Source organism: Perca flavescens, chromosome 1, assembly GCF_004354835.1.
Source record: "Perca flavescens isolate YP-PL-M2 chromosome 1, PFLA_1.0, whole genome shotgun sequence".
NCBI classification, from domain to species: Eukaryota; Metazoa; Chordata; class Actinopteri; order Perciformes; family Percidae; genus Perca; species Perca flavescens.
The window spans coordinates 3,364,726-3,385,514 of NC_041331.1; the positions used below are offsets into that span (position 1 = coordinate 3,364,726).

Genomic DNA, 20,789 nt, shown 5'->3' on the forward strand with positions numbered 1-20,789 from the left:
TCCTGGAGCTTTCTTAATGGGTATACTGCGTATACCTGTGTATCACGTTTAGACTACACCACTGATCTGCTCCATGAGCTTCCTCAAACATTTTACAGTTTTTACTTAGCGTTGCTGTTAATAGAACAATATTGTATTGTATAAAAATGTCATAGTTTTTGTCTGTATAAATTAAACTGTTTGTATTAGTGTATCTCTTTCGTTCTGCCTAGTCTTCATTTTCATTACAATCTGGGCCGTCATATACAGTTTATTAGTCGGACTACATTTTATTTTGAAAGAGGTGACCGGGACACCTCGTTACCGTGATGTCACGCTTGACGCTGGCATCTCCACGTTAGGTACCGAAACACAGCGAACAGCGGACCACTGTCCGTCCTGCTCCGGTAGGGAGACGACACAGAGCCACTGACTCAGGACGTGACTGATAGCGACTAGCAAAGTATCTGCTTCCGAGAAGATTTCCTCTGGGAAAAAGCGGAAAAACTGGATGTTGGGGGGGAAGAAACCGTCAAATATTTGTATTTTCTACAAGAGAGGTCGCGAGCTAAAACAGCCGTGTTCGCTTCTGCTGGAGGAGTCGGTCAAGTGCGGTGAACTTTGGGCTTATCATTTTCTTCTTTGATAGTTTGCAACTTTCTCAGGGTATATGTAACTGCACTTTATTCGACATTATCACGACGGGAGGTTAATATTAACCCACTGGATTTGAACATGTTCGCAGTTAATGATTTACTAAAAAGCGTTCTTGTGGTAGATCCACTTTGCTGATAGGCATTTTGCTGGAGGCATTGTGGCTCTTTTGTAAAGTGCACTTTCAAGGTTAGCCTGCTAATAATAACGCAACAACTTTGATGTTGATTAAATGAGACGTGCGCTCTAGTGGGTTACTCCCGCTAGAGATACAGCGCAGTAGGCTAAAGAAAGGTGAGACGGTGTGTAAACTGTGAAAAGAAAAAAAGAGAAAAAACTTAAAAGGAGAAAGCTGTATGAGCACGTGAGACAACTCACCGACATTTATGGAGGGGCAGTTTCTAGCGCTGCTCTGACTGTAGATCTGGAATGGAGCTCTTTCCCATGATGCAAGTGCACTGTTGAGGACTGTCGTAGCATTCTTGCTAGGGGAATTAGTTTAAAAACTAGAATTTGTTTGTTCGCTACCGCTTGAACTAGCAATACTGCGGGTGAAAACTTGCAGAAGGCATCTTGTTACACCGTCGGGAGAACGACGACTGATTCCCCCCTCGCGCCCAGACCATGGCCTCCACCTTATGGAACAGCTGCTTCTCGTTGCTCTGGAGACGGACCTTCCTCGCGCTGTGGCTGTGTGCGCTCGTTGCGCGTGGAGCGGAGGATGGCAGCGCCTTCAACTCAGAGGTAAAAACACACCAGTGGTTTTTCGACTACTGATAAGACCGACTAAGTAATGCTCGTTACTTACTGACAGAATCAATGAAAACCTAGACTACTTTGCAATATTAACATAAACTATTTGAACGCTGCACCCTTCCAAAATGACCAAAAGCCATGGAGTCAAGCAGTGTTTATTTTATTTGTTTAATTTTTTTGGAATGAGCACACTTTGACAACTTATTTGCTCAAGTCAGATACATAACAGGCCTAACTGTGCTATTCAAATGGTATGCCTTTGGTACACAATATACTGTAACAATTCTTTATGTATACTATAGCAGTGTTTCCTTTAGGATTTTTTTTTAGCAGTGGGGGCAGGTCCAACACCCCCACCCCCCATGAAACGGAACTGACACTTTGCTGCAACACAAACAAATATATTTATTCACCTCTATTCACACACAATGAGGCATATTTTCAGTTGTGATTGAACTGTATTTTTTCAGTTACAATATAGGCCAACTTTGAGCTTGACATATAGGCTAAGCATTCTGTAGCAAATAACAATAAACCTATTAATTACATTATCTTAATGCGGTTTAACTACTTCAGCATGGAAATAATGCACCTCAAATACAAACGTTCTCCGACATGCACTCTTACCAATGCAGCCCTATTTCTATTACCGTGGGGGGCAGAAATGTTGCCGTGGGGGGCCGCCACAGACAAAATCAACATAGAGGAAACACTGTATAGCCTACTTATTGTGTGCCTCATTTAAATCAACTAATATGAAGGCATGGTATTTACCTGTGTAACAGCTTCAGATGTGACCTAGCCAATCAGAATTGATTCGGGGCCATCCAGTGCACAACACCTGGGTTATGATACTAATAATACCCTGAACACACTCTTATTTTCCAATGTGTGTAATTTGGTTTCTAAGTAGACTGACTGGCAGGTGTCTTTTACATAAGAAGGGTTTCTGGTCCCTCCTCTGATAATGACTGTGCTAGAATTTATCCTGTTGTTACGATGTAGGCGAATGGGAAAACATATACAAGCAAAGCATTATGCATGCTCACCAACCTTGTAGTCATTGTTTAGTGAACTATTTGGAACCAAACTTGTTTCTTTCAGTAATCATCACAATACAAAGCAGAATCAACAAGACCCAGCTCATTTCTACAACAGGTTATCCGGTGGCTAGGGCCGTGACGATAACCGCCTCGCCGCAATACCGCGGTGACGTGACGCTACTGGGGTTATTATGACATCATCACCATCATCACCGCATTCACCGGTTTTTTTTTTTTTGCTGGTGAAAGTTACGGAAATGCATATGTTGTGTGATTTGAAATATAATAAACACAATCATCATTGTTTAGTTATCATCCCTGACTGAAGGGATTCTGGAGGAGAAAAACTTAAGTTGCCGTCACTTCAGCTTCACACGAAAGGGAGGGACAGTCCGGGGGGGGGGGGGTCAGCCAGGTTACAACATAGCCAGGTTACAACATATTCTGATGGGTTATTGTAAGAGTGTGTGTGTGTTTAGATGTTTGCTAATGTGTCTTACTGAGACAAGAGATGTAGGGTTTACACAATGTGTGGACGGATGAGAAATCCCTAAGTACTTGTTGTTAAATGTGTGTGTGTGTGTGTGTGTTTTTGTGTGTCAGCTGAAATATTAACAATTGCATTACCCATGTTGTCTCTTTAACATTTGCAATGCTCCATACAAGCACAGAGCTGTGGAAGTAAAGTGCATCTCTTGGACACAGCGCACTAAAACTACAGGTTGTAACTTGAGGAGTTAAAGAAGCCATGCTGTCTGTTTGTTGACAGGCCGGCTAATCTCCATGACACGCCCACTAATCTTTATGGTAGGGGAGACCCTGCTTTTAGGAAGTCACTGGTGGTCTTTGTGGCTGATGAATCTTTCACTGGATTCTGAGCGGAACATTTGTTTTCACACACAAGTCATAATAAGTCTTAGGGCGTTTTCACACATACCTCGTTTGATCCGGACTTTCGGACTTTTTAGTTTGATCCGAACCAAAATTATCTATCAATGTCATTGTAGACCAAACAATTAATTGATTAATCGAGAAAATAGATAGATAGATGCAGTCCTAATGAAGGTCATAGAAATGTTTATGTGTGAACAGAAATAGACAGTTCAGGAGTTTCTGTGGTAAGGAGTTGGTAAATCACTTGCTGTAAAGTCTGCTGTCTAATCTATAGGACAGGTAAAGGAGGATTTAGGGTGTCTTGATCAACATAATTAGCATATAAATGACATGTCATGTAAAAATGACACCTTGTTTGATTTGGCTTAAAGCTGCCTGGATCTGTAAAACAAACCCAGACTGTGTTGGCTTGTGTTGAAACTACATTATACACCTACCTACTCTACAGTTTGTTCACATACTGAAATACGTCATCATGTTAAGTTTAACCTTACTCTTCAGATGTGGTTCAAGCCATTTGTTTAGAAGTTGGGCCGAGACCTCTACTCCTACTCTGTCTGGACAAAAAGGATGACGTGTGATGATCGCAAAAAATGAGGGAAAAGTGAGGGATTACGAGTGTGACAAGAATCTGAGAAATTTAGATTGAAAAAAGAACAAATTGAAAAGTCACAGCAATGGCCAAGAGAAACCTGTGGTGGAGTTATTTATGAAAGAGTGAAAGAGAGACAAAGATGGAGAGAGAAAGTTGACGGGGGACGGCGGTGGTCAGTCTCAGCTGTGCAGCATGTGATGGCTGAATGTGACAGCTGTTCTCTTACTGGGACACACACATACACACACACACACAGTGCAAAGGCATGCTGGGCCTGGGACTCCAAGGCATCTTAGGAAATACAAAGGACGCTCTTGTCTGAGGAGAGAGAGCTGTGAGAGAAAACTTGTGAATAGGAGAGAGAGAACATGAGAGAGCACAGAAAGAAACACAGACGTGATAAGACAGGCTGCATGGAGAGAATGCTAAACGTGTGCAACAGCAATTTGAAGCTAAAGCAGAGTAATAGCAGCAAAGAGAGGGGTAATCAGTGATTTATTGCGGCATATAACTCGACTTCAACTTTCTCAATCCGTATCCTCTTTGTACCAGTGTAATCTGCAGCGTGCTGTCTCTTCACATTCCAGCTGCTGCTCCCCTGTGATTGGCTATCAACATGCCCACAAAGACTGGATGGGAACTGTCTCTGAACGTGTGTTAATGTGATTTTACATTTATTTATATGTTTTCAGGCATTTCCTGCGTTTTGCAAAATGCTGTGTTTATGTGTCCCTGCATGCTTTATGTGTCCATACATATGTGTGGATTATTGTCTTGCATGCAGAAAAAAGAGGCACGTCTGTTTGCCTCTCTAACTCCACGCGTGCTTTATGAAATCTTCAAATTGAAGTAATCAAATCTTCTTCCTCCTGTCTATCTGTCTGTGTCTCTTTCTTTCTCGCTACTCCATTTACTTATCCCTCCTCTTGGGTAAGAGATGGCAGCTGACCAAGCCTCGGAATAAAAGCTCTGTTAGTATCTTGGCTGACATTGTGGTGGAGACACACACACACGCACGCACACACACACACACACACACACACACACACACACACACACACACACACACACACACACGCATGCACGCGCACAGAAAACACACACACACACACACACACACACACGCTATCACTAACACTAACACTCATATACACACTTCTGGCAGGTTTTACAACTCCTTGTATATTGCTGGGTCTGGTTTTGGCAGGTAAGCTCAAGGACTCTTTGAAAGACCATTTAAGAGACAAGGCTAAGTGTACACACACACACACACACACACACACACACACACACACACACACAAGCACTCCCCTACTCCTGTTGTTAGACTCGTTTTGTATTCAGCCCAGCTGATGAGGGAAGGTGAGCGGCCAGACTGAAGTGCTCTACGGTTGCTGTAGACGATGGGTGTGGGGGTGCGGGGGGTGCAGGGGTTCATAAGCCTCCATACATCTTCCCAAAAGCACTGCAGCTCTTCCCTTGTACCCGACTACAGTCTGTTGTAAATACTTGTTTGGAAGGGCCAGAAAAAGATTGTGTAGAGACTAGGGCTGCACGATATGAGACAAATATGCATCATTCTGCATTTCTGCTGCTTTTAGTATTCTGTTAAAATACAACAAATTGCATGTTGAATTTAAAACAAATGAAAGACAAATCATTTCCAGCATTCTTTTATTTAACAAATTGAATTGTATACAAAAGGCAACACTAAAACAAGTTTAAAGTGCAGTTTTCTACCAATGTTTTCTTCCAACTAACACAAAAAAACCTCATGTCTTTCGCGATATGTCGCTGCCTTTTGCGATGCGTTTATGCGCTGAAGTTGATCTTGCGTTGACGATAAAAAATATATATAAATATATATTGTGCAGCCCTGGTAGAGACAACATCAGATTCCTAGATATGCACAAAGACACACCACAAAGACACAAACATCAACAGACATGAAGGCATTTCCCTTTTTCACCAAGTATCACTCCATCACTGCAGCAATGACACAGAGGAGCGGGGAGGAAGGAGCTGGAATGTGAAAAGACGCAGAACACTGGCTCGTTCTTTGTTTGTTTTTTAATTACTTTTATTGGAATTCTGATGGGAATTGCAATGTTACTCCGCTGCTCGTCCCACAGTGTCTGCTGTGGTTAGATGACTGTTAGCGAGTGCATTACAGCAAGTGCTTTGTTTTTATCTTCAGATGGTATGAAATATGATCACCATTAGCTGACATGATATGTCAATCAATACTGCTCATTACTAATCAGCTCTTTAAAGATTTTCTCTCTTTTGTGGGCATGTTTTGTGTCACTTAGTAAATTCAATTATTTTTCGTCAACCCATCTAGTGGAATCTAACCTAGCTGGAATTAGCATTTCCGTCAGATGTTTGTTCGGCAGTTGAATCCACAGCAGCTGCCGTTGCGGTGTCAAACTCTTTGGTAAGACGCTCTCTGAGTATTTGATACTGATCGATTTGACCATTTGCTAAAACCCTCCCCCAAACAGCCAATCATAGCTTAGCAACTGGAACAAGGCACGCTTGGCCTGTCAAGCTCTGGACTTCTCCACATGCCAGAGTGGTATGCATGGGGCTGGTGTAAGAGCGCTCCTCTGCATCTAGAGAGTTTGAAGGGTGGTGACTTTAATCACTTGAAAAAACACACAGGCAAAGACATGCACGTAACAGGAACTTATGATCTGAGATAGCTTTACGTTTCAAGTGCATATTTAAAGCGGCCATATTATGCTAATTTTCAGGTTAATAATTGTATTTTGAGGTCGTACCAGAATAGGTTTACATGGTTTAATTTTAAAAAAACACCATATTTTTGTTGTACTGCTGCAGCTCCTCTTTTCACCCTGTGTTCAGGTCTCTGTTTTAGCTAAAGAGTGAGACCTCTCACTGCTGTAAGATCTTTGTTGGCAGTTGCACATGCGCAGTAGCTACATCTAGCTAGCTGTTTCTCCAACTTCAGTCAGTACAAGGCAGGATTAGCCGGGAGACTTCTTCTAAACGAGGGCGCACTTCATACTTCACGTGGAATATCTGCTGAACAGCAGACTGATCTCATGAATTGGCGTATCTATGACACGCCAATTTTTATTCCGTTTTTGCATGTTATCAAGACGCATAATCGCATTTTTGCGTGTATATCAACACAAATTGGTCGCCATTGACCTACATTGCGAGTCAGTTTCCGCCGTAGCGAGTAGTATAAAGGAACGAGGGATTGAGTAAGGTAGGTTGGGATGGCGGATGGGTAAAACACAGGACTTTCACCCGGGAGAGCCGGGTTTGCGTCCTGCGTGTGGCGATTTTTCAGCCGTTTTTATTTTTTTTATTTTTTGTTTTAATAAGCCTTACCCAATGTTTCTTTCCTAAACCCAACCATTTATTGTATTCCTAAGCGTGTTTTTGTCGTTATTTTCCGTGTTTTTGTCACTGTTTTGTTACTCAAGCCTTTCCCTGTGTTCTTTTCCTAAACCCAACCATTTTTATTTATTTTCTTTTTTTTTACGTCGCGTTCTCGCAATAACACGCAACGTGGTGAGGCCACGTGGTGGATATGTTTACATCAGCTGTATACAGCGTAGGCATACACGTGGATAGCTGAAAATGCGTACAATAACACGCCATTTTGCTTTATGAAAGTGGCGTGTATATTTACACAAAGTCTTGATGCCATGTTGTGAATCCGGACATGGAAATAGTTCTTTTGTAGATTATGGTGAACTGGTGTGTGTGTTGTAGCAGTGTTTTGCCATTGAGAACGAGCTAGCATGCTAGCGCTAGCATGCTACGGTTAGCCCCTTCGTTTCGGCTAGTGACGTAGAAAACAGATTTTCTGAGATTTTGGACAGCTTACCTGGAGACTGAAGGCAGGACACATTCAGAAACCGTATCTCACTCAAAACAACATGGATGATTTTTGACTTTTTGCATAATATGGGCACTTTAAGACCCTTTTATAGAGCATTTACTTTAAAACAAGTCCATCGAAGATGAAGTTTTCAACCCACATGTTTAGCCCTATTAGTTTATTAGTCAAAAACGCTAGCTAACTACAGCTGATAATATCTTATTCCTTATATCATTTCAGTTGGCAAAATGAATGGTCATCGGCTAAAAATGAGAAGGCTGCTTTTGTTTGCATCCGTCTCAATCAAGGAACCATTGTCAATCATTACTGACAATTTAGAATGCTACGGTAACTCTGACACCGTCATCACTGTACATTGCATTATGTGCCGTGCAAGATTGGGAAACAACCGTAACTGCAAGGAGTGGGGCTTATCAATCAGTTATTTGCCTTTTTATTTGAGATGAAGTGTTTTGTGGACCGTGCCACCTGTTTCCCCCCGCCTAGTGTGTGTGTGTGTGTGGGTGGTGAGAGAGTATTTAGAGTGTTTCAGGAAGTGCATGTTTGTGTGTGTGTGTGTGTGTGTGTGTGTGTGTGTGTGTGTGTGTGTGTAATTGTGTGTCTGAAGCTTCCTTATCTAAAGGCAGAGGTGGGTCAGGGCCACATCCAGATCAGCCCTCTCTACATCTCTTCCTGCTCCTTCACACTCACTCACACACAGCTGATACAGCCACTGCCAGACAGATGACAAGATGAAGATGAGACACAGTGAGGCGAAAAATAATATTCAGAGTTCTTTTTACAGCTCTACATCTTCAAAAGAAAAATAATAAAGGTGTAAATAAAAGGCAATTAAGATACATCACTTTAATGATCCTCTGGGAAAAATTAGTTGTTAGAAAGAAGCCACCACAAGAAACAGGCCACATACAGTGTGCAGGGTGAAAAAGGACAAAAAGGAATGAGCATAGGATCCCAAAATATAAAAATGGGGAAAACTACACATGAATGAAAAAATTTAGTTAAAAAAAGTTGAAATAAAAAGTTATACACAGTATTACATAATGACATATATGCAAGACTGACCCCCAACATAAATTGACAAGCAGTAGCTAAAACGACATGTGTAGCGAAGTATGTATAAACATATAGTATATAGTATAATGGGAAAGTATAACAATAATTATAGGATTACAGGATACACAGAGATAAATAATTAATAATAATGTATAATTTTTACTTTATTAATCCCACAAGGGGAAATGACACTATAAAGACATCAGGTCCAACATGGCATCATGACTTTGCGTAAACATATATACATGTATACAGCGGATGTAAACATACACACCACGTGGCCACGAGCCTTTCAGAGATGATCTAAGCTTCTCAAGCTTCAAGTTTTCGAGCACTTCTTTAATCCAACGGTCGTGTGTAGGGGGGGCGGGAGAGCCTCCAGTTGAGCAAGATCAGTCCCCGGGCTAGCAGAGATGACTTCATTACATTTTAAAGATATATTTTCATGAATATGTTTTCTAACCATAAGAGAAAGCAACTAGAACAAGCAACAAACGGGTTGCATCTTACACAGAAACGACCAGTACTATATCTTTTACATTTAACATACTATTTTATTTTAGTGCATTTACGACTTACAGATCTCCTGCAGTTTTCTTTTTTACTCCTGTCAGAAGAACTTAATACACTTAATGATATAAAACCTTAAACAAAGAGGTGCTACTTTAACAAAGGCCATCTATTTAATGGGTGACAGTAGTCATCTACTACCTAATTGATCACAAAGGATGAGATGCCACCAGGAGCTGTCAGACTCAACTCAGCTATTGACAGGGATTGATTGATCATGCATTATGTGTTCATTTTACAATAGTTAATCTGCTTTAATGGTGGAAGGACACATGCACGCAATAGATAGTACATGTGTCGGAAGTCGTGATGAGGTTTAATAACACCAACTGGGCTGGTGTGTTTAATCGGAGTATCTCTGCGTTGATAATATCCATTCCTCTTTTCAGTGGGTGATTTCAAAAGAGAAGCACAGGTCCTTTTGTTTGCCTTCAATTACATGCAGTCATGTTGTAGTTGTGTAGACAGTGCAGAGGGGAAGGAGAATAAATCAAGGAAGGTCTGGGAGACCCTTTGTAATTTGTTTTCATTGGACAGCGGCAACGTCTTGTTTGTGCAAGACACGCATACAGCAAAATCCCTTTGTCCGTGTGTGTGTGTGTGTGTGTGTGTGTGTGTGTGTGTGTGTGTGTGTGTGGTAGAGAAGGACTGAAAGAGGTGGGTTTGTTTTTATGGCTTTTAAGGAGTGGATGAGTAAATAAAGCTTACCAAGTAGCATTTTGCGTTGTGAAAGCTGGGCGTAAACTTAAAACACACAGACACTCACTGAGCTACATGCATGCTGAGCACACACGCACACTCAGACACACACCCTTTCACATTCCCTGCCCCACCGCGGGGAGCGCGTCCATGTGTAGGCAGATCTAGTATCTCAGACGACCCAATGTGCAAGTGCTTGCCTGCGTGTGCATGCGTGTGATATTAGGTTTCTACACAACAGGTGGGATAGACGTTTGCGTCATCTGTGATTGGGTCAGATATCACGTTTTCTCCCTCACGTCTGTCATTAACCCCCAACCCCCCAGCCATACTCCCAGAAAATTCAGGTCTGAAAACTGATGTTCTCTCTGCCTTCATGTGGTTTCTGATGCTTCAGACTGAGCATTGCTCCCAGCTATAAAAAAAAAAAAAAAAAAAAAAGAAGACACAAATTGAACCATGCATTATGCTCATATAACACTGTTTCCATCATTTCTATTTCCATTTTCCATAATTCCCTTCTTGATTATGTAAAAAGTGTCTTGTTTCTGAGATTGTATCGTGTCTGTGTAGAGTAAACTGTCGGGGATTAAAGGCTTATTGTGGACACATTCTGTCTTCGCGTAAATCTCTCTTTTTTTTTATGCTGTCGACTCCACTAATATAAAATCTAATGAGCTTTGATTCAAGGTAGTCTGCATCACATGATATGAATAGATGAGATTTGTAACCGTTTCCCTTCTGTTTGTCTTCCTGTCTCCAGGCGTGGCTGAGGATGTACGGTTACCTGCCCCAGGCCAGCAGACAGATGTCCACCATGCGATCAGCTCAGATTCTGTCCAACGCAATCAGCGACATGCAGCGCTTCTACAGCCTGGAGGTCACTGGACAGATGGACCCTCAAACCATCAGGTTAGCAGGGATTAACTACGCTGGTTTTTGTTTGATTTGGAGTTACGTCCACTTATTGCTCAACAATTTGGAGAAAATCAAATATCACTTCAATTTATATATCAACGTTTTTGAACAAATACATCGATATCGATATTGCGGCGATATTGTAGTGTTGGTGCTTTGACAAAATATTAACACAATGAGATCACAAATAATGTGGATACAATGGCTAAGTGGGTAAATGCAAATAATAGAACAGCCTGTAAGTCTGGTAAGTTCAGAAAATGACATCACTTTACTGTAATGCAGCCTTTAAAACCAGGAAAAGACACCAGTTTTGTCACGATATTACGATGTCAGCCCACAAAACACTGTCCTGCAACTCATTTTGGGGCCCAACCTTTACTTAAAGGAACACGCCGACTTATTGGGAATTTAGCTTATTCACCGTAACCCCCAGAGTTAGACAAGTCCATACATACCCTTCTCATCTCCGTGCGTGCTGTAAGGCTGTCTGACAGCTCCAGTGGCAGCAGGCCAGCACAGAACATGCAGGTGAATGGTTCCAGTAATCCTACCGCTCCGAATAAGTGACAAATTAACGCCAACATTTTCCTATTTACATGTTGTGATTTGTAGAGTCACACCGTGTACAAAAAACAACGTAACATGAGACACAGCCGTAGGAACATGTTGGCGTTATTTTGTCACTTTTGTCACAATTCGGAGCAGTAGGATTTCTGGAACCATTCAACTGCATGTTCCGTGCTGGCCTGCTGCCGCTGGCGGCGTCAGACAGCCTTACAGCACGCACAGAGATGAGAAGGGTATGTATGGACTTGTCTAACTCTGGGGGTGAATAAGACAAAGTCCCAATAAGTCGGTGTGTTCCTTTAATTTGATAATTTGATCAATATTATAAAAACATGTTCTGTTTAATAGGATGATTTGGATAAGAATTTGGAAATACTGACTTTAAACCAGGACAGGATTTGCCGGTCAAATCCTAGCCTGGATTAGGCAGCTCACAGCTACACAACAAAGTACAAAACAGGACACAGACATCAAGAGTAGAAAGTAGGAGCTTTAACATCATGCTCCCCTTCATCTCTTCTTTTGGGTGCTTTTTTCCTTTCAATACACACACACACACACACACACACAAACACACACACACACCAACATATATCTTGCCTGCTCCTGACTTCTTTCAACTCCGTCAGTGCCATGAAGAGACCCCGCTGCGGTGTGCCTGACAAGTTCGGAGGCCAGATCAAAACCAACGTGCGGCGGAAGCGCTACGCCCTCACGGGACATAAATGGAACAAGAGCCACCTCACTTACAGGTAACTAAAAGACGTTCTGTTTGTCAAGAAAATCCATCCTGCCACACAGTACGTGCACACAAAGTCTTACTAGTTGTAGGTGGCTTCTGTAAAACAATACATATTCAAGTTAGGATTCAGTCATTCCTTTGGTTGCTTGTGAATCCACAAAGGGGTATGTTATGGAACATGTGGGACTGGCTTTTGTAAGATTTATTTTCCCTCTTCCCCTCTTTGTTCCCACAGTATCCAAAACTACACTCCCAAGATTGGAGAGTATAACTCATTTGAAGCCATCCGTCGGGCCTTCAAAGTCTGGCAGAGTGTGACCCCATTGACTTTTGACGAAATTCCCTACCAGGAGATCAAATATGGACGCCGCAAGGAGCCCGACATTATGATCTTCTTCGCTTCGGGTTTCCATGGAGACAGCTCTCCTTTTGATGGGGAGGGAGGCTTCCTAGCCCATGCCTACTTCCCTGGACCTGGAATGGGTGGGGACACACACTTTGACTCCGATGAACCATGGACCATAGGAAACCACAACGTACAAGGTAAGCGGTTACTGTCGGTATAATTCGGAATGTCTAGTGTATTGAGCATTTTAGGGAAAATGGACATTTTCCTTAGTGAAAACCAAAATGCTACAAAGGGAAAATTATAGAAAGAATAAATATCAACTGGAAATAAATGATGGTCCAAACACACTAGTCTACAAGAAACACCAAAAGGTTTTTAGGTGGTTTCAGGTGGTCTGATGTGGCCGCACAAGTTGAGTTGGTGTGTAAAATGTCTGAGTTTTACAGCTTGCTGTGTTACAAGGCTTTATCTTGAGAGCAGAGGGAGTTATTACTTCACTTTTAGGTAGAAGTGAGGATTGAGGAGTTATTAGGTCCCTGATCATTTCAGCCGATGAGCAGTTTGCAGCACTATAGTCATTTCATGTTGTGTAGGTTGTAATGGATCGGTATAATAGATTGCAAACAGCTGTCCCCATCGCTTTCCTCCACGCCTAACTAGAGTTGGCATGGCTTAGCTAGCTACATCATCTCTCACTTGGCAGGCCCCAACTGCACCTCCTTATAGTTCTCATATGTTGCTAAGAACTTGTAATGGCATACACTAATCCATGAGCTCTGGTCCATCTGTCATTGTCACTACCCGATGTGAGTCGAGTGCAGATGTGATTTGCGCACGCTCAGATTAAGCTGTACTAGGCCCATGCACATGACAGATATTTTGTGATTTTGAGAACTTTCGTTTGCTGAAATGATTGCCAAAACCTATCAGTGCTACATGCTTAACCTTTACACTTTCCTTAAGATGAACCCTAAACCCAATTACAACTCTTAACATCAATGTCTAGCACTAAACTAATCATATGCAAAAGTGAGGATTAAGAAAATATCTTCATTTTTAAGAATCTTCAAGAAGTCTTTAGAGTTCCTCTTCATGCTGTGCACCCATTAACCCTGCTGACTAGGGAGGGATTTTCTTTGCAACAATGGGCTTCCTTGCCCTGTTATCTACATACACACAGCAGACACAGACAGCTAAACTTTGTGTGTGTGTGTGTGTGTGTGTGTGTGTGTGTGTGTGTGTGTGTGTGTGTGTGTGTGTGTGTGTGTGTGTATGTCCGTATCTGTGCGATCAACTGTGTGTAGGATGTGTAGCAGGACAGATCACAGAGACAGTGGAATGCCACAGTAAGTGGGAGTGGGTTCCACTTGGGGGAGATCTTTAGACTGCTCCCTTTGTTTCACCACGCTACTCACACAGCTCATAAGCAAAGGAGGACCAAATTACAATCTTTTCTGACTTTAGTTAGACACACATCTAATTAGTCGAACGTTTCGCAGATGTTGTCTTTATTTAACTCCAGCATTTGTTACTGCCTTCCAATCACACTGTTGCTGAAATGTATCCCCTACCCTTTGTGGAATTTGAATTGTTTCTTTTTCTAAGCTGGCAGAACTCTTCTATTGATCCATCAATTGACTGATGGGGTGATAGTGTACAATACAGTCAAGATTATCTTTTCAACAACAGTATGACTTAATTCAGTTCAATGTTTCAGGCAGTTGCAGGCAATAAAGTATTCTGATTCTGATTAGCAATCAAAATGCCAAAGGTTCTATGGTTCTAGCTTGTCAAATATAAAGATTTTAAATATCTTAAGGTTTTACACTGGTTGTTGAACGAAACAAACTATCTAAAAATATCAATATCAAATATCCAACAAATTATAACAGGCATTTATTTGACTATTTTTCCAGACTAAATGACTAATTGACAAATCGGACAAATAAACCAATTTATTGATCAACAATGAAAACAATCGTTAGTTGCAGCTCTAATAGCATTTCAAATTAAATGTTGAAATGTTGTCTTTGCAGTACTGATGCAGAACAAGGATGATATAGGGACTTTCCCTTTAGAACTACCACTGTTCATATCTTTTGGAAACAAAAGTAGGACCCTAACCTCACATGAAACAGAAGAATTTTATAAAGTAAGAAGTGAGACTTGAAGAGCCATGTTCAAAGCCTGGTCGACACCAGACCCACCCTCAGTTGTAACTGAGAGTGGGTCTGGGCAAGCTTCATTCACAGCCTATTTCCAAAGGGGGCGTCACCAACGGACGCCGCTCAAATGCCTCTGGGCGCAATTGGATAGACCTTCAACCAATCAGACCAACAATCCGGGTGACGTAGCAGCGACAGCGACATCTACGTCTGCTTGCTGTCGCTGCGCTATCACGTGTAAAGCCCGCCTCAACGGTTGTGATTGGTGCCTCGATTTAGAAAAAGGTAGTCCAGCACAGGCAAGCAGACATCTGGTCCTGCAGCCAAACAAAGGCGCTGGTCACAGACCCACCCGCCTCACTGGGGGTAGAAGCGGTGAAGCTTGCAGCGCAAATCTCAAATTTGCCGGAAGTTCGTCAGGGTTTTCCCAGGCTACCATGTTCAAGCCTTAGTTAACATCTGCCCTGCTGAAGTGTCCTTAAGAATGAAACAGAATCAGCTCTGACCTCTGACCTCCTTTTAGGGTGTGGTCAAACAGAAACAGACTTTAGCTTAGGGATCAGTTAAACGTAAACAAATGATATGACAGCAGTGGACAGTAAAAGCACACATCCACCATCATCATTCATTGCATTTTGTTTTCTTTCCCTTTCCTTGACCTTAGTTGGATTTGTCAGTGAAGAACAATTCTATTGGTGTGTACCTAGTGATGCACGATGGGATTAATCAGCCTCTCTGGCACAGATGCTCTGAAAAAAACAGCGTTTACGCTTTGTCCAAATGACTTGCTGACACGCACACTCAAACAGACCTTGCTCAGATGAAACGCCGCGGACCAGTACCAGTAAAAGGTCAGACGCTTTTGTGGTTCTTTGTGGTGTGATGAGAGTGATGTGAGTAAGTCACTGGGAAAAGGCAGCGCAAACTTGGAGAGTGCACTTTGGTTGTTAAGGTGCTTTTTCAGCGTGCGTGTCCTTCACAGGGAGTCCCCTTAGCTGCTGATGAATAAGCTGTGAGATGTGGTAAACAAGTGAACAAAGCTCCAGAGTTAAAATAGTGCTTGAATGACAAAACGTGTGTGTTTGTGTGTGTGCGTGTATGTGTGTGTGCATGTGTGCGTGCGTGCGTGTGTGTGTGTACAGGGTAGTCAGAAATAGCAATAGTTGCAATGGCTGAACTTCTAACTTTGCCAAGGCTTTTGAAGTTTACTCTTGCTTTTCTGTCGAACTGAATGGTTGTCACAGTTACCTCACAAAGGCCTCTTTATCTGCTCTCAGTGCCCTCTCTCTCTCTCTCTCTCTCTCTTTCTCTCTTTGTTTTCATCCTCTGCTATCTCTAGCACTCTGTTGTGCCCTCTGCTGTTCTCTCCTTGAGTGTTAGCCGCAGCTTAGTACGCCATGAGGACATTCATGTGACTCTGAAATTATAGATGGTGGAGGAGATGAACTATGTGTGTGTGTGTGTGTGTGTGTGTGTGTGTGTGTGTGTGTGTGTGTGTGTGTGTGTGTGTGTGTGTGTGTGTGTGTGTGTGTGTGTGTGTGTGTGGGTGTGTGTGTGCGTGTGTGTGTGTTATACAAAGAGTAACTGAGGAGATGCACAAGGACAGGCATCCGGAGCATCTCCCCTTCCCTTCCATGCATAGCAGTGACATCACCATGTCCTAATCCCCCAACAGCATGATGTCACTAGCACAAATCTGACCAATCAGAATGGGCCATCTGACCAGACAAAATAGCTAGCAGGTTCAAAGTTCACAGAGAGCATGGCCGGGCAACAAAGAGGTATTGACTGAAGGGGAAGTACCCAAATCTGTGCTGGCTTCACTTCAGAGATGAATTTACAGCGATTTGTTGGTAAATTCTGAACCAGGTTTTTTTTTTTTTCCAGGAAGTTGGTTCAGTGGTTTGTCACTGACTTGTCAGTGTGTAATGGCTGCGGTGGCAGTGGACCCCAGCATCCTTTGATTGGTTAGAAATGTGTGTTGATTCACATCAGCAATCATTAGCATGCCTGTGTGTGATTTTATCTGTCAGATCTACAGAGATGTTTACTGACATCATAACTGGGAGAGAACAATGAAACGCCATTCTTATACATTGACTGCATGGATTTAGTAGGACTTTCTGCTCTTGGTGACCTGCAGCTTATGCAGTCCCATGTGTGTTTTTCATAACACCACTCAATAGGGCTCACTATATGCTTTTGTCCTGATTCGATTATTTCATGGGTGCCGATTTATTGGGATTCTAGAAGGATTGCCATTCGATATATTTGAGTATTGCGATTTTCTTTTTTTTCTTCTTAAACAAAAACAAAAGGTAAATACACTTCTAGAGACATTATATCATGAGACATTTCTGAAAACTAATTGTTTACTTAAAAGAATGCACATCACATGTCAGTCAGTCAGTCTGACATTTATTTTATTTGTAAAGAAGAACATAACATGGATTTTCTGCATTTTCTGCTTCTGTTTTGCTGGAAACAGATATGTAATTGCCGTCGGCGGTACCGTATAAACAGAAAATACTTAGGTGAATCATTGGTAAAAAAAAAAAAAAATATATATATATACAGTGGGGGAAATAAGTATTTGACCCCTTGCTGATTTTGCAGGTTTGCCCACTTACAAAGAATGCAAAAATCTACAATTTTAATCATATGTACATTCTAACAGTGAAAGACAGAATCCCAAAGAAAATTCCAGAAAATCACATCATATGAATTTATTAAAATTGATAACCATCTGATGAGGAAAAACAAGTATTTGACCCCCTGGACAAAAAGCAAGTATTCTGGCTCCTACAAGCCAGTTAGTCTTTCTTTAAGACACAGCCCCAAACCTAACCAATTATCTACATCAAATACACCTGCCTCACCTCGTTACCTGTATAAAAGACACCTGTCAACACCCAAACAACCAGCATCCAACATCACCACCATGGGCAAGACCAAAAGAGCTTTCTACGGACATCAGGGACAAGATTGTTGATCTGCACAAGGCTGGGATGGGCTACAAGAGAATCGGAAAGCAACTTGGAGAGAAAAGATCAACTGTCGGTGCAGTTATCAGGAAATGGAAGAAGCACCACACCACCGCCAACCTCCCTCGGTCTGGGCCTCCACACAAGATCTTGCCTTGTGGGGTGTCCCTGATCATGCGAACGGTGAGCAATCATACCAAAACCACAAGGGGGGAACTGATGAATCAACTGAAGGCAGCTGGGACCACAGTTACAAAAAAGAAACGGTTGGTAACACACTACGCCGTCATTGGATTGAAATCCTGCAGCGCACGCAAGGTCCCCCTGCTCAAGAAGAAACATGTACAGGCCCGCATGAAGTTCGCCATTCACCACCTGGATGACTCAGAAGAGGCCTGGAAGAAGTTGATGTGGTCAGATGAGACCAAAATAGAATCGTGTTTGGAGGGCAAAGAACACCGAGTACAACCCAAAGAACACCATCCCCACCGTCAAGCATGGTGGTGGCAACATCATGCTTTGGGGGTGCTTTTCAGCCAAGGGGACGGGACAACTCCATCGTATTGAGGGGAGGATTTCGTGGAATTCTGGACCAACATCTCCTTCCCTCAGTCGAGGATGGGTGTCAGCAACCACAACAACCCTAAGCACACCGCCAAAGCAACAAAAGAGTGGCTGAAGATACATCAAGGTTCTGGAGTGGCCTAGCCAGTCTCCAGACCTGAACCGATTGAAATTCTTTGGAGGGAGCTTAAAATTCGAGTTGCCTGGCGACAACCTGGAACCTGAATGATTTGGAGGCTTTCTGCAGGGAGGAGGTGGGCCAACATCCCTGCCAAAATGTGCACAAACCTTGTCACCAACTATAAAAACCGTTTGACATCTGTGCTGGCCAATAATGGCTTTTCTACAAAAATTAACATGCTGTTTGTCCAGGGGGTCAAATACTTGTTTTTCCTCATCAGATGGTTATCAATTTTAATAAATTCATATGATGTGATTTTCTGGAATTTTCTTTGAGATTCTGTCTTTCACTGTTAGAATGTACATATGATTAAAATTGTAGATTTTTGCATTCTTTGTAAGTGGGCAAACCTGCAAAATCAGCAAGGGGTCAAATACTTATTTCCCCCACTGTAGATTCTAGTGAAAATAATCGATTATAAAAATCGTTGCCAAAAAATCCCAATACATATGGTTTTGAAGTGCTCATATTATGCTTTTTGGCTTTTTCCCTTTCCTTTATTGTGTTATATATCTTTTTTGTGCACGTTGTAGGTTTACAAAGTGAAAAAGCCCAAAGTCTACCCCAAAGGGACTTACCATCTCCACCAGAAAACACTGTTCACAAACTGCTCCAAACAGCTCTATTGTAGTCCAGCCTTTACTACCGTGATGAACGTGAGTCACTTTGTAACACGTTAAATAATGCTCGCCTAGCTGCTAGCGTAGCACGCCCTCATACTCTGCTTCTGACTGGTTAGTAGTCCTTACCTAGGTACTGTCCGGGCACGCCCTCATACTCTGCTTCTGACTGGCTAGTAGTCCTTACCTAGCTACTGAGCATGTGCGACTCCCAACAAAGATGGATCAGAAGTGAGATACCTCACTCTGTAGCTAAAACAGAGAGCTCAACACACAGGGTGAAAAGAGGAGCTGCAGCAATGTGCAGTACAACAAAAATATCGTGTTTTTTGAAAATTAAACCATGTAAACCTATTCTGATGAAAACCTCTAAATAAAAAATTATGAACCTGAAAATGAGCATAATATGAGAACTTTAAAAAATGTTACTAACCCTACCACTCAAACTATCCCTTTCTAGAGATTAAGTCTGAAAAAGTGAAATGTTTTATTTATTTTTCTCCCCTAACTTGTGTCTTTGCTTGATCCTTTCCACACAGGTAATGACCTCTTCCTGGTGGCAGTCCACGAGCTGGGCCACGCCCTTGGTTTGGAGCACTCCAACAACCCCCTGGCCATCATGGCTCCCTTTTACCAATGGATGGAGACGGAGAACTTCCAGTTGCCTGACGACGACCTGCGGGGCATACAGCAGATCTATGGTAGGATGTTTTTGTTGGATGCCCCTCCTGGTGTCAAGTGTGTATAGTCCTTGCAGTGTGTTAAGTCATGAGGACATGAACTGATGGTTTGCACTTTCTACTATATTGAAACCTATACTGTATGCATTTTTTCCAACAACAAAAAAGGTCCTTCAAAGGCAATTTTCCTTTCATTTTTATTTCTAAAACCCCATCCCAATAGGTTGCCTTCATTTATTTGAAAATCCATTTCCAATTAAGGTTTCAGAAACATAAAAGAAATAGAGCGATATCTTGGGAAACTCTTTTTTGCTGAGAGGTAGATGAGAAAATTGATAACACTCATTTGAGTGTAATATGAAGCTACAGCTGAGAGATAGTTAGCTTAGCATAAAGACTGGAAGCAGGGGTAAACAGCTAGCATGGCTCTGCCCAAAGGTAACAATACCCACCCAGCATCACCTCTAAAGCTCATTAATTAACACCTTTATTTCTCATTTGTTTAATGCGTACGATAATTAAATTAGAGTTTAAAGGGCCCATGACATGGTGCTCTTTGGATGTTTTTATATAGGCCTTAATGGTCCGCTAATACTGTATCTGAAGTCTCTTTTATATAGACCTTAGTGGTCCCCTAATATTGTATCTGAAGTCTCTTTTATATAGGCCTTAATGGTCCCCTAATACTGTATCTGAAGTCTCTTTCCCGAAATTGTTGGTGCAGAATTACAGCCACTAGAGCCAGTCCCACAATGAGCTTTGCTTAGGATGTGCCATTTCTGTGTCTGTAGCTATTGAGGAGGAGAGAGGGGGGGGCAAGGTGGAGGGTGGGGTTGTGGCCTTGACCAACTGCCACTTTGCTCGTTTGAAAGCCATGATGTCTCTCTCAT

At 42.2% G+C, this 20,789-nt stretch overlaps 1 protein-coding gene across 1 annotated transcript in view; it reads left to right on the forward strand.

Moving 5' to 3' along the window:
- Positions 1 to 318: 318 nt before the first annotated feature.
- mmp15b (matrix metallopeptidase 15b) overlaps positions 319 to 20,789 on the forward strand; it is a 40,541-nt gene continuing 20,070 nt past the window's right edge. Inside the window, exons 1-5 of the mRNA XM_028573924.1 lie at positions 319 to 1,377; positions 10,890 to 11,038; positions 12,244 to 12,366; positions 12,592 to 12,899; positions 19,759 to 19,920. Of these exons, the coding sequence (XP_028429725.1) occupies positions 1,258 to 1,377; positions 10,890 to 11,038; positions 12,244 to 12,366; positions 12,592 to 12,899; positions 19,759 to 19,920 (862 nt within the window). The 5' untranslated portion in view covers positions 319 to 1,257. The remainder of the gene's footprint in view (positions 1,378 to 10,889; positions 11,039 to 12,243; positions 12,367 to 12,591; positions 12,900 to 19,758; positions 19,921 to 20,789) is intronic.